The 14,628-nt window shown below is 35.3% G+C and overlaps 1 protein-coding gene across 2 annotated transcripts in view; it reads right to left on the minus strand.

The window, feature by feature from the left end:
• Positions 1–14,628, minus strand: part of ANLN (anillin, actin binding protein) — a 30,946-nt gene that overhangs the window by 6,312 nt on the left and 10,006 nt on the right. The window contains exons 10-23 of one of the 2 annotated variants that reach the window (XM_063406539.1): positions 14,022–14,248; positions 13,293–13,444; positions 12,803–12,950; positions 12,024–12,159; positions 11,534–11,713; positions 10,855–10,981; positions 10,015–10,063; positions 9,879–9,935; positions 8,458–8,496; positions 8,070–8,091; positions 6,925–7,037; positions 5,195–5,248; positions 2,287–2,373; positions 632–739 (exon numbers count right to left, since the gene is read on the minus strand). In XM_063406539.1, the coding sequence (XP_063262609.1) occupies positions 632–739; positions 2,287–2,373; positions 5,195–5,248; positions 6,925–7,037; positions 8,070–8,091; positions 8,458–8,496; positions 9,879–9,935; positions 10,015–10,063; positions 10,855–10,981; positions 11,534–11,713; positions 12,024–12,159; positions 12,803–12,950; positions 13,293–13,444; positions 14,022–14,248 (1,499 nt within the window). The remainder of the gene's footprint in view (positions 1–631; positions 740–2,286; positions 2,374–5,194; positions 5,249–6,924; positions 7,038–8,069; positions 8,092–8,457; positions 8,497–9,878; positions 9,936–10,014; positions 10,064–10,854; positions 10,982–11,533; positions 11,714–12,023; positions 12,160–12,802; positions 12,951–13,292; positions 13,445–14,021; positions 14,249–14,628) is intronic. The other variant, XM_063406546.1, reaches the window with a different exon arrangement.

A 14,628-nucleotide genomic window follows, 5' to 3' on the forward strand; every position in this document is an offset into this window, starting at 1 on the left:
GGAAACATTTTAGAACACTTCAGCAACACACTAAGGAGACAAGAATGTTCACCTCAGTGACAGATGAACCTCTGATTTGTCTCATTAACTGAACAAGAACTTAGGTTTCTGTGAGAGCCATTTAAGAAGCACCAGTTCCAGCTACGAAAGGAGCTTCAAGAAGACAAGGACTTCAAATAAGATAAATAATCATAGCTATGCTTCTACAATATACAAGAATTGACCACTCTAATTTTTTACCATGTTAAGTGTTAGTCATCATTTTGTCCAAAACTTAAGGCAACTAGATATTGTCTGCTTATCAAGCCCTACAAGTGCAATCAATTTCAATTAAATAAATAGTGATTTGATGAGCACAGCAGAAGGCCTTAAGACTAAAGGGGAAATTAAATATGGATCTTCCATCACTTTTCCCCTTTTCCTACTAGACAGGGAAGGCAGTTTCTATGTTTGCCCTGAGTTAGGTCAGCTTTATGAAGACAAGTCCTCACCATTCCCCAAGGAAAATTTAGGAGCTTGAATCCCATGCTTTACCAGTCTAAAGCCTAAACATTACTGTCCTTAAAAATGGACAGCTATTTGTGTTGGGTACTACAGAAATTTAGGCTTATGCTTTACCAAACAGCATTACCTTTCGTTTCTCATCATCTGGGTATGTCCAATAGGAGATACAATTTCCAGACAGCACACACCAGCGCCTATGCCACGCTCCAAATCCACTGACATCTTCAAACATAGTCTTAAAAACAAAAAATTAAATGGGGTAACTTTGTACCTTGAGCTTGGTCTGTACTTGACTATTTTTCTACCAGAATGGTTTTGTAATTGCAACCCTTCGTGGGGCTAAATGAAATAGAAAGAAAGAATTATATTGAGAGAGGCTTCTACTCAGACAGTATATTTATTTTCCAGATAGCACAGCAAATTAGCTCACATCATCATTCTCAGATTTGCAGCCTTCTGCAAAAAGGCACCTATCACTGCTGTTTAAAATGATCAGATTTTCATTTTGATGTGACAAGTATTCCCATTATTTTAAGGTAAAGAAGAGTTTATAGAATATCCAGTATGAATGGTTCACAAAACATGTTCAATAACCAATTTATTATTATTAGATATTTGAGTAATTTTTGACTTACAAATCAGGATTAAAAAACATGCAGTTTTTCAAGAGACCACACTCAAGAGAGTCCAGTCAGTTCAAAGGAAATTAGAAATTGATTTTTAAATGTTTGTGTTGGCAGTTCTTCTATAGGATGCTGGATTTCATCAATTTCAAGCCCCATTTCCTTAGTACTAGAATGGAGAGTTTGGTATCTGACTTCTGTTCCTGATACCTACTGAACTTCTACAGAACTTTTTTCCAATTAATTGGTGTATTGTGATTCTCACTCTTCACAATTCAGATTATAATTTGTAATGGTGCAGGGAGTTTCCAAACCCTTACTCTGAACAAATTCAGTACGCATGTACACCATCCTTCAGGTTTTACATATTGTATAGTAGAAGCAAATATGGACTTTCTCAAATTAGAACACAGAAACATAGGACAGCAAATACCATAAGCAAGTGAAATGTTTGCATCTAATGAAATCTGTTCAGCTTCAATTAAGTAAAGGGAAAGGAGACAGAAAGCAGTGTTTAGAAAGAGTCTAAAGGAAATCGTGATTTCTGGAAACACCAAAATAACAGCAAATAGTAATGTTTCATTTTCATAGCACATTTACTGCCATCTTGTGGACATTTCCCACAGAAATCCAGTTCCCACACATTTCAACAGTTCCAGCTCTTACATCCAAGTACCAGCTGCATTTTCTAGGTTCAGTTTTAGAGAGAACTGCACAAGATGTTTCTCAAAAAAAAAAAAAAAATCACTGTTGTTTCTTTGTCATTTTGAAAGGCTGTGAGAACACAGTGGAAAAACCCTAATCCTAATAAAAACCCTTTTTATTAGAACACACAAAGAGAGTCCTGTAAAATTTTCCGCCATGGAAATTAAAATCTCTTCTAAAATCACATATTTTAGTAAGAGAAGGTTCACTGAAGTTCAAAATAACACATAAACAAGTGTTTAGAAGAGAGATACACAATCTCTTAAAAGGTAGCTTTAACTTAGACATGTTTATCTTCTAAACAAACATTTGTGGTCTGGTTCAGAGATGAAAAAAAAAACAACAAACCAGTTTTGAACTTCTAACACAGGAGTGACATCAAAAAATTACTACATTTAATAGGACCTGTAATTTCCAAGGCAGGAGTTTGAAGTGAATACAGTAAATACCTTACCAAGAACCCTTTCTCCTCCACCAAAGAGTCCACTTGGCATTTCAACTTCAGATATATATGACCTTCCAAAGGAGACAAAAAGGGAACCTGCAAAATGTAAAACAATAATTTAATTTTGACATTTGTCGACTAAGTCTTATCAGTTCAAGCAAGCCACCTGCACCAAGATGTTAGCACTGTCTTGTTCTTAGGATCTTCAGCCGGAAAGAAGCAGTCAGTCAAGGCTCAAGCAAGACAATAATAATCACTTTTGGTTTCAAGTTCATTTAGAAGCTTTCCAAGAATTATTTATTAGTTTGCTCAGGACAGATATATATAAACATGCACTCCCTGCTATAAAAAACAGGCACTCCAAGCATGGTTAGAAACAACAGAAGGCATCAGTCCACACCTTTCAAGCTTCTGCCTCAGTTTGACACCAAGTTGTTTGGAAAATATCAAAGTGAGCTTAAACAGGAATGGTACTTGGATACCATAAGCAGTTTTGGCAGATACTGATCTAGTAGTGCCTACTCAGATAAATTTTTGTTATAAAAGAAAACCTAGAAAGGGGGAAAGTAATGAAAACTGTTCCCAACTGGCATTCAAGGTGTTAGAGACATCTGTTAAGTAATTTCTATCAGAAAAGGTTCCCAGTCCTATCTTTTGCCACTGGAAAAAAAATAGCAGCTTCATTACTGTACCAGAGGTCAGTTAAACAGCTACTTGATGTCAAGAGTTTTGAGGAAGAGCATGCAATAAGGGTCTGCCTTTGAGCTTCCCCCAATCCTTCTCCACATAATGCCTCATCACTTTGACTACTCCCATGGAATCACATCCCCTTCTTTTTTATCCACCCCCCCGACAAGGAAACTGAGGCAATCTGCTAATTCAACAAGCAAATGATGACCTGCACAGCATTCCACACACCATATTTTTTATTGCTATTCTGAATAAGCAACACTGCTAAGAATCTTGAGAAGAAATTGACAAAAGAACCAGAAATACTCATTTTTTGTATTACTAGAAAAACAAGGAAGGTCAAAGCTGCTACTCAAATACAAATAATGAACTGTTTGCAGGGAATAGGCACAGACATGTGAACACAGTAATAAAACAGCTTTCAGGACTATGCAATCAATGCAAATCAAATGGAACTAAATTTTGCTAGTAGTTAAGATGAACAGGAACAACCCTCAGTAGCTACAAGTGCTCATCTGTGGGCCTCAGTGAGTCCTGCAGAACCAAAATAGGTGTTGTGGTTAGAAACTGATCACCTTTGAATTACAGACACCCTGCAGCTTCCTCCCAGACATAAGACACACAGGCACAAGCAGATGATCAAATCATTACTATATGTTAGATCTACTCAACTAACACAGCATGCATGGTTTGCTCCTGTACTCAACAGGTATACCACAGAACAATTCTAAGCATTAGGTAGGAGTCTGCCTGACCCCTTGAGAAGCAAAAAATAGTAAAACATTTCCACATAACAAAAATTAAAATTCCATGACTGATGCAACTTATCAGCAAAGACTATAACCCTACATGCTACACCAGGGAATAATGGCATTTAACGCTAAAAAAAGCACAGTAAAACCCATTTATGAATGAGGGCCTCAAAGACGTTTGGCCATTCCCCACTTCAAGTTTATGGGTTTTGCATCCCCTTTAAGCTTTACATCAGAAGAATCCAATTTATGAAGTTTACCAGTGAAGAACTGTGTGACAAGCAAAGCAAGGACGTTGTAGAACAAACACAACACAGTCTTGCAGAGCCTACAACACCATTACTAATTACTAAAGCAGGTCTCAAAACACCCTCCTGTACACAAAAGGAGAAAATATTGAATTCTACTTAATATATCTCCTTCAAAGGGTTAAAGGTGATGGAAATAAAGCAGTTTGACAAATATCCAACTAGACAAAGAGAAAACTAAAGCCCATAACTAGACTATCTTCCATTCTGGTGTGTTCATTCAGGTATTTGCCACAGGAACACAGCTCACTGTCATAGACGATTATCTGTAAAGGGTCTCAAGATAACTCAAGAATTTGAAAAACTTGTTCCTTAGGAGACTTTTGATTAAAAATAGGAGATGATAGGTACTAAAATTATCACTTTCTTAATTTTGAAAGAAAACATGAAAATTCACCTAAAACACTTACTTCTGCAGGACTCAAGTAAACTATTAACGAGATAAAATTATTTTCATAGGTTAAAGACAAATTATTTCTGTTAAGGATATCAATTCACATCATTTCTAAAGCCTAAAACATATATACCAACCAAAATATTTTAAGTGCGCATTTGTGTACAAGTAAGGACTTTGTTTTTTTGACATGCTTAGTATTTTCAAAACTTTTTGATTAAAAAACCAAATGTCTTGATATGTCTTGTCAGAACAAGGTTAGAATAAGAAGCAAGATTATTTAGGTCCTGAGAGATTTGAGTTTTCTTCAGCAGCAGCAAGTTGAGTTAAACCAACATTTAGGCTGACAGGCATTTTTCTCAGGTTTTTATCAGCACAGCAGCTGACTCAATGTTCTGTGTACTGCATGAAGAAGCTGGCTCAAATTTCCTGACTAGAAATCTTCAAGAAACACATTGATTTGTTCTGAAGCAAGAAACACCCTCCTCTAATGATCTAGGAAGAGAAACATGCTCGTTTAGGAAAAACCCTAGGCAACCTAAATAACTGAGTTCTAGCAGCATGTTTATTATTGTGAAAGACAAGGGGTAGAATTATGCAAGTCTTAAAGGCTCCTAGTATCTTGTGTTTAGTCAGTAAATCTTTGTAAGCATTTTTCTCAGAAGAATTTTTAAAAAAGCTGCAAAAAGGCCAGACAGAAATGAGCAACATGCACTAGGAAGCAGTTTCCCATTTGAAACTAAATTAGTTTATAACTAAAGGATCATAGCAACCTTGTCCTGGAACAAATAGCTCAACAGTTCTTTTTCCTCCCCTTCAAAATTTATCTAGGGAAAAAAGAAACATGCTCAATGCAATTAGTGTAAAGTTATGGTCTAGAAGAAAAAAGGATACACTTATACATGAGTATATCTTGGTCCTTTATACCCTCAATTTTAACAGTATATATGTAAAAGAGAGGAATGACATTCAAAAAACAAAACAAAACAAAACAAAACACCACTGTGGCATCAGTTTGTTCCATATTAGAAATGCATGAAACAAGTTAAAAAGCAGTTATTCAGTACAGCCATGGGCCAAGTCAAAACTGAAATTTTACTGAAGTAGTAATTTAACAAAAAAAAAAAAACAAAAAAACACCCAAACATGTCATGAATAAGAATTCCCCTTTTCGCCAGATAAGACTGCATCTGAAAAAAATAAACCAAGTGATAGTTTCCCTGGAATTCTTTTTAAACATTCTGCTTTTGCTCTATTTCACTAGTCCAGTCCAGTATCCTGTCATACAATGTAACCCAAATAAGTCAAAACTCACACTGCTGAATATAATGCAACAGCTGATTCCATTAACTGCAAGAACAAGGAGTTTCCAATAAGGAAGGTATACACAAAGATTTCTGCATATAGTTCTAGTTTAGAGGAATATTTATGCTGAAGAACCAAAAATGCTACTTCTGAAATACACATAGTAACAAAAGTGCAATCTAACCATTAAGTTCTGCCAGCTGTTTCAGTAAAGGAATCTGCTTCTATCTACAAAAAGTAAAACTTCTAAAATGCAATTTAGGATTATTGGGATATTTTGTTTTAAGGCTTATACACAAACACAACTAGTTCTTGTTTTCTCATCTCTCATGAGAAGTTGTAATTGCAATAATACTATCATCACAGTAAGACTTGATTAGCTAAAACAAAGAATTATTTTTATGCTGCTGTTTGGGTAGCTAAAGCTGTGATTTAGTACTACCATAAACTGTAGTAACATTTGAATTAACTTAAACTAGCTTAGGATAGCTGCCGGCATAAACATCTATTAAAATAGGTTTTAGGTATTAGATATTACAAGGTTAGAGATTACAATGAATGGAAGAATGTGGTTTTTAAACTTCTCACAGCAAAAGCCAATAAAAATTCTGTTTAGACAAGGAACTAATGGCATAAACCTCAGTAATAGCTCTCAAAAAATTAAGATAATTTACTTCCACAAATTTAATTGGGATATGAAAGGAAAAACTCATATTCCTAAATATATTCAAATGGCAATTTTTAGGTTGGTGAAGTACAGAAAAATTCAAATACTTCATTATCATTAAAACACACTAAATGCCTTCTTTAGTGATAACTGCAAGACTAGGAGCAACAATATGAAGACCATGTATAGAGATGCCAACTGCATACATCAATATTTTCAGTGAAAGCAAATCCATAATTAAATTCCATCATTTGCATAACTATATCTTATACTGAGCTGCAGAAATGAAAGCGCATCTAGCATAGTAATGTCTCCCTGTTTATCTCAAAATTACATTTAATTCATATGAAATAATATGAAAGTAACAATTGTGCAAAAATTTTTCATATCTATGTAAATAACATATCTATAATCCAATATATATGTTTCATTTCTAGGATGGTACTTTCACCTGAAAAGTAAACCGAGACTCATTCATTTTTCTAGGAGTATGCAATTACATTTGTATTAGTAACCAATAATTTCCATTACCTTGTCCAGTGCAAATTTGGTATTTCCTACAGAAGACAGTGATAACTTGTGGGATCCAACAAGGATGAAATTCGTACTGCGTATGGCATTTGGGCCACCTGGACTGGCCATGGCTGTGGAGAAGAATTAAAGTGAAGTCATAACAAAATACATAATCATGATGCTGCAAGGCTTAAAAAGAAGTACTTTATTTGCACTGCTGAATGCATGCACTACTCAGAACTCCAGGAGAAGCGCTGTTGGCAGTGCAGCCCAGCAGCACATTCAGAGGGAATCTCAGTACACACCATTCCTCCTCAGTAGAGTTTTTCTTTCAGAAAGAAGCTTTGAAAATATCCATAAAGGAGAAAACAAAGCATTTTAAGTCTATGAGGGATGGAGAGCATGCTGGGGCACACTACAAAGCACACATGCCCTGCAGTAGTTCGGTACAATCTCTCAATTTTTCAATCTCTCAACCTCTTCTCCAGTGACACACTGCAATCTTCCGAAATTTGTATGCCTTTCCTTTGCGCTTACATCAAGAGAAACACACACTGTAGCTCAGGTTCTGGGATCTTGCTGGTTGCAGCAGGATGATACATATTCCAGATTTAGTTCATGAGCTCCTTATTGCTGTGATTTCTGCTAAAGCTAGCTCAAGTATCTCATACTTTTGTCAGAGAAGTGTATAATATTTTTATATACTTAGAAAAACACTTAGAGATGCTGTTTTTCCCTGTCAAGAGTCAGAAATACAAAAACAAGTTTATACATGTCTTTTACATATCTATATATACAAAACAGTACACAAGCAATATTGCAGGATCTGTTCATATTCTCCAATTATCCTGTATTACTTCGCTGACAGCAGACTCTAGTTGTCTACTTTAAAAATCACTGAAGTAGTTTGAATTCATACTTTCAGGGAAAAAAGTAAACCATGGGTATCTGATACCAGATTTTGGTTTTGATTTTGTAAAGATATCCTCTGTTAAACATAATGGTAAGTCAGATACAAGCACAGGGTCAGTTACTGGGCTGGAAAATTTGGTGTTTATTACTCACAAATTGTCATCTGTTACAAGTATTATTTATCAATAGAGTAGTTTTGACAGCAAGTGTAGATTATTCATCCTGGCATAAGATGTTTAGACTTTACTTACCTGGAGTAAGAAGGTTGCTCTTCTAGAAAGAGAGAGAAATAAAAGCTTAGTGAAAAAGTACTTCTGACAGTTTCTACAGAAGACAAAGCCAAGCTAAAAATAAATTAGAGTTGAAGCCCAATTTTTAAAAGCCCAATCAAATAGGAAAAAAATAGAAAAGAAAGTCCAAATAAATGTGTAATAACAGCTTATTTCCAGCATTACATATGTAACAGAGCTGTTTCTTGAGCTGACGACTGAAAAATTTGGCAGAAAACTGGACAATTTATAGAGCCTTATGTAAGGAACAGAAAGAACCTGTTATGGGCACAGCCTTAATCTGTGTGAGAACATGGCCTTTGGAAGGGCTCTTAGTCAGATCTTGCTACAATACTACATTCATACTTACCGAGGTAATAGATGTTAATAATCTCTTTGGAGTAATAACCTACAAAAAGCAAGAAGATAAATGCATTTGCATGACAACTAGACAGTAAAACTAGTGAAGGCTTATCTCAAATTTTGAATGGGTACTCATTACTATGACTAAGTCTTGGATTTTGACTGGACGTAATATATCTCAGTGGAAGAAATGCTACATATCAAAAATCATTACTGCAGAAAAGTTAAAGCACACATTAACTTGCAATGAGTAGCATATTTGAGAAAACCAATCTTAGTAGGCCTTTTTACCTGTGTAATGGGATTTCAATGTTACTTTTGCTTAACTAAAGGTAAGAGTTGACAATAAAAGTACAGATATGTTCAATATACTGCTATTATACATTATTATTTTCAAATTAAAATCTTGAAGTTTAAGTGAGACTGTATATTAAACACAAACTGAAATTATGTACTCCTATTGAGGCTGAATGACAAGTCTAAGCAACTTGTCAAAAAGCAGATAGAGGATGCCATTGGCAAACCTTGCATCAGCAACTTACCTACAATAGTACAACATCATTCAGTTTCAAGTAAAAATTCCTTTAAACTACAGCACAGGAGTGAATTAAACCCTGGGATGTGGAACTTTTATTAGAGAATAAAGTGTTAGCTTTCACTGTGGGAAGTTTTCACTGTGCCAAAACAAAGAGTAAAGACATTTCCTATTTCTGCTTGGAGACACAGGACTTAAGTACTCATTCCAATTGTTTTGAAAGACACTCAAGTTTCTTGTTTTTACCAAGTGACAGATATTGTGTCAAGGAGGAAATGAGACCTGAAGCCACTAATTTACTGTGTTCTCTATTATAACAAAAAGAAAAATACACCCACCCACCCCCAAAAAAACCCAAAATAAACAAACCACCACCAAAAAAAATCACCTGCAGAAAGGCTTGTTTAGGTTTACATATCCTTAATAAAGCATAAACACTTGATATGCCACCCTTAATTAAAACAGTGTTTGCTTTAAAAAGTATGCATCTAGTGCTTATAGTTAATACTGGGAAGAAAGAGGAGTTTTTAGTTGATCAATAAAACCTTTAAGACAAACCAAACTCTAGGCTAGGACATATTGACTGTCATAGTTTAACTGGAGAAAAAGGGTAAAAATCCCTATTGGAGGCCCCACACCTAATAAATACAGGTTTACAAAGCATAGCATTTTGCAGAAGTAGAAAGACTTCTTCCCCACCAATATATTTCAGACTCAACCAAGTGCTGCAGGTCCAATCTACTAATTGTTGTGGGTCTCCATAATCCATCTGTCATGGCAGATGTTCCAAGAAGGGAGTAAAAGCAAGCAACAGATTGTCTAAGACTATCAGTCAGTTTTCCTAGTGCACCTTCTGTTGAAGCATTACATGCTGATTTTCAGGTTTCATTTACCTTAGATTTATTTGTCTTTTTCCTTTTATCAGTGCTTGTAACTTCTTTTCTCTGCACCTGTGAGGCAAGAAGATATTGAGAAAGTACAGCACATCATTCTCCCTTACACCTCATCTTGACAGGAACTGATACATACCCAACTGTAAACTTCTACATTTATTTCAAAGTCATTTGACACATCGTGCCTAAAAGGGAAGAAGAAAAAAACAAACACACTTAAGCAAAAAGGCTTTTGTTTTGGTTTGTGGCAGGGTTTTGGGGGTTTGTTTTGTTGGTTTATAAGTTACTCTTTACTTCTTCCCTCCTTTTGCTCCTTATAACTGTCCAGGGAGCAAGAAAATTTTAGTGTATTACTATTTAAAAATATTTTCCAGAACTCAGAGAAGAAAAGGGGAGGGGAGGACATGGGGCAGATAACATGCCTCTATTATTTCTCAGCTTGCACTTTCCCCTGTCACAGATTGGGGTTTTTGAGTAAATAGCCTTAAGTGAAAATTCCAGTACAACTGAACTTTAAAAACAGAGTTTATTTATTTTGAAGACTTACTAACAAACAGCCATTTGAACTCACAATACCTTTTTAGCTGACATGTGAGAGTTGAAGTTATAGTTGTAAGAGCATTATTTTTCCATATACCAAAACCAAATAGCTATATGAAATGTTAGTTGCTGCAAAAGAGAAAAACACATCTCAAGCACAGGAATCCATCTGTCATTGCAGGTGTTCCAGGAAAGAACAAAAGGCAGAAAATGCAAGAGATGAAATAGCTGATGGATGGTTGAATAAGTCTAGGTTGCTTTCCTAAGACAAATGCCTTCCAGCTATTTTTTGAAGAAGGAAATAGCTATACCACAAAATCTCCCTATACTTTTTTTGCAGAATATGACATTTTTATAACTGACTTTAAATGTTTTTTATGCATGCTCCATCATCAGAGTTAAAACCGGTTCAAAAAAAGAGTTTCTTTATACTTACATAGTAAATGTCGTAGTAAAAGTAAGAGCATCACCATTCAGGGAACTGGCAGTACTTGCTAATGGAGTTGCAACCATGTTTTCTCCCCCAGATCTCAGTATTATTACATAGTAGTAATTTCCTGCTTCTGTAACACATCAGAAGGTTTAGTTATCCAGAGGACTCCAAGTACCAAAAAAAAAAAAAAAAAAAAAAAAAAAAAAAAAAAAAAAAAAAAAAAATCCCTCAAGTACTTCATTGCTATTAAGCACATCTCTGTTTCACCCAACTTAAAGTGGTTTTCGATTTTTCTGTATGCTGTATATCTACTAGTAAAATTGTCCCCACAGCAACTGCTTTACTGCCTGGGTTATCTCAGGCCAGACCTACACTAACCAGTGTGTGAAAGGGGAGAGGAAGAACTTTCAGTCAGATCAGCAGATAATCTTTGTTTTTCACACTCCTTAGGTCTGCCAGCTTAATGACACATCAGCTTTCATTGAAACATTGAAAAATTAGTCAGAAGCAGATGAACTGAATGCAATAGCTAAATTTTCATTATCCCTAGATAACTGAGAACATCAGTGCAGAAGACAAAAAAAACCCACCAAAGCCCAAGGAGCTTTGTTTGAACCACAAATATATGTTGGGAGAATAAGGAAGGAGTAGAAAAGAAATAAAGACTATTTGCTAGTTTTACCTGGCTTTTGAACTGTACCACATACAAAGTCTGCTTTTAGAGGTAGACGAATTTCTGAAATGGAAACAGATCCCCTGGAAGGAGCAAATTCAGCTGATGTAGAAGCAGATTTATTTCTCTTATGTGGTCCCTCACTCTTCAGTTTATTCAATTCTTCCAATAAAGCAGTTCTCTTCTCAGCTGCATTAAGAAATTAATTATAGTTCTACAGAAAAAAAGTACCGAACAATTTTTTTCTCCCATAAATATGTAAAATGCAACTTAAACGTTAATCATTTTACAGTGTAGTAGGAATATAAGGGTCAAGATAGAGACTAAAAACATCCTCTTGCTTTTAGAAAGAGCTGAGACAGATGTTATCCTGTTTTTTTCCCAAGTGACAAACTATTAATAAATGGCCACAATGTAACACAATAAATGTGTGGGGAAGAAGTTATGAACCCTCTCTAAATGTTCATTACAAGAATTGAACTTGAGTATAAAAGCCTACTTGCAAAGAGAAGAAGTCTCTCTGCTTCTGCTTCTTCTTGTGACCCTTTTCCATGTTCCTCATCAAAACAGCAGTTCAGAGCTTGACTGGCTTGATAAATCACTGTCTGTTGCATGTTGATCTCATTGTTCAGTTCCTAGAGTAAAGCAATAATAAAAATAATTACAAAAAAAGAGAGATTTAGTGTTGCGTTCAAACAAGGAAATGTCCCAAGATGAACATTTTTGGGTGGCAATGCTTCAGAAGAAAATCAGATCCTTTAGACAGCAGGCTACAAAAGCCTTGCAGTTTACCCTTACTTTGGCAAAAGAACATTGCAGCACAACTTTTTTTTGATCTCAGAGGTATGGTGGGGAGTGAAAGACTCCAATATTTTATGTTTCATATCCTGTCTCATCTTCCCTTCACCAGGGGAAGCAGTATTAACCAAAAGTTCAGCAATACAGATGAACGAAGCACTAGCAGAGATCAGAAAATGACCTAATGAAAGTAGGTAGTTACAAATTCTGCCTATTCAAAGATAGTGCTAAGATAGATTCTCTGTCTCCTTCTCAAAATAATGGCTTGTTCTCTACAGACTTAATCTATAACATGATCCTTTTAAGAGGAACATTAGCTGTTAAAATTACACATCATCATTCCCTAGCATTAAGATATTTATGCTAAACAACCTAATTTTGCAGTTTTAAGCAGTATGTTAATGTCCTGGACATTCACTGGGGCAATTAAATTTGGAAACAGCAGATTAGAAAAAGGATTTAAAGAAGCATATTAGGTACCTGCATTTTCTTTTTGATATTAACTTGATCAGATGGGCCATTTCTTCTCATTTCTAGTTTGGAAGCAACATCTTCTTTCCGAACAATTATTTGCTTTATTGAAGGACGGTCAGTTTCCTTAAATCTCTGGGATCTGTACGCATCGACACTTTTAAAAAACAAAACCCCACAAAATGTTTCACAGGTGTGCCAAGCTCTTTTTAATATATACACAGCTATGTATTAAATATTGACATTTTCCAACTTACCTAAATGAAAGCATTTGCTTTAAAGGTTGCTTTAAAGAAAGCATTCTATCAGCTGATTTTAAGTTCAAGCAACATAAATGACTACACAATCTTTGATAAAGGCTGAGATCTTGCAAAAAAAAAAAAAAAAAAGCTTCATTTGTAGTCTGAGTGTGAGCAGTATGCACCATCAGAAGACTTAAAAAAGCCAGTGTTTTAAGTTGCACACTTACAGAATCAGGGTGGGGAGTTGTGTTTATTACCTGTAAGGAAGGTTGCGATCTTCCGACATGGAGCCAATGCTGTCTCCAGATTCTGCCCTGGGAACTCTAGTCCTCTGGAACTTCTCAGACTTCAGACTTACATCACTGATACTGCTACCTTCCCCAGTTGACTTAGAAGGAGAACCAAAGGCCTGAGGAAAAGAAAACATTATAGATATCTGTTCACATAAGAATAATAATGATCTGTTTTATTCTGCCTCTCCTTTACTTCTTTTACATAAAACCAGTAAATTTGCTTAATACTATTTAACATAGTCTGTTTTTCATATTTTACATTTTATGTATTTATGTACATAAAATACAACATATTTTACAAATATGGACATAGAACAAGTTTATTTATTTAAGGTTACTAATAGATGATTGAACTCAATGAGATGTGACCTTTCATTTCCAAATCAGTACAGCTACATAATTATTTCTCTTCAGATTTTTAATCAGCAGCCACTCCACTGAATGCATGTATACCACTGCAAGTCCAGTACTAGTAACAATCAGCAGAAGAACGCTTGTTTAGCAGAGCATCCAATATGCTGCACTATTTTCAGAGAAAAATAACTTTGCCTCATTATACTTCATTAGTAAAATATCACTTGTAACTTCTTTCTTTGCCCAGATATCCTATTACTACAAAGTATCAGAGCTCACAAACCAATGGGACATCTCTGTGTGATAAACAAGCCCTTCCCCAGCTCCCTGAATTCTCACCTCTGAACCAACAGATTCCACTAGAGGTGTTAACAGAGACATTGATGAAATGTTCAGTGACTCTTCCTGCTCATCCTCATCACTTTCGCCTTCCAGGCTCATGCTCATTTCTTTCTTCAGCTTTTCTATGTCTGGACCATCCTCTTGAAGAATTTCAAAAATCTCATTTATCACTTTTGAGCTATTCATCTCCTCATCCACAGGCATTTTGCCTTCGTATACTTCATCTGAGGGGTAACATTTTTAAATATAGTAGCATAAACATTCTCATTAAACAGAGAAGCAAACTCATTTTGCTTTTCAAGCAACTTTGATTAAAAATCACTTCTTACAGTTGGGCATATAGACTCTGAATATTACACTTCCCTGGCTATTTTAATATACTATTTTTACATATACAGCATAAACAATGCAGAAAGGGAATGAAAAGACATACATTTTAGACAAATTTCAACCTTTTAGTTTAAGTACATCTGAAACTTAACTGCAAGTCCAACAGTTGAGCAGTCATTTCTGTCCTTTCCCAATGAACTTTTAGTATCAGCTTTTTAATATTCTTTGAAGACTTGAATGTCAAGAGAGAAGGGTTATGTATGATAAAAGTAGT

The sequence above is a fragment of the Prinia subflava genome, chromosome 1 (assembly GCF_021018805.1).
Source record: "Prinia subflava isolate CZ2003 ecotype Zambia chromosome 1, Cam_Psub_1.2, whole genome shotgun sequence".
NCBI lineage: Eukaryota > Metazoa > Chordata > Aves > Passeriformes > Cisticolidae > Prinia > Prinia subflava.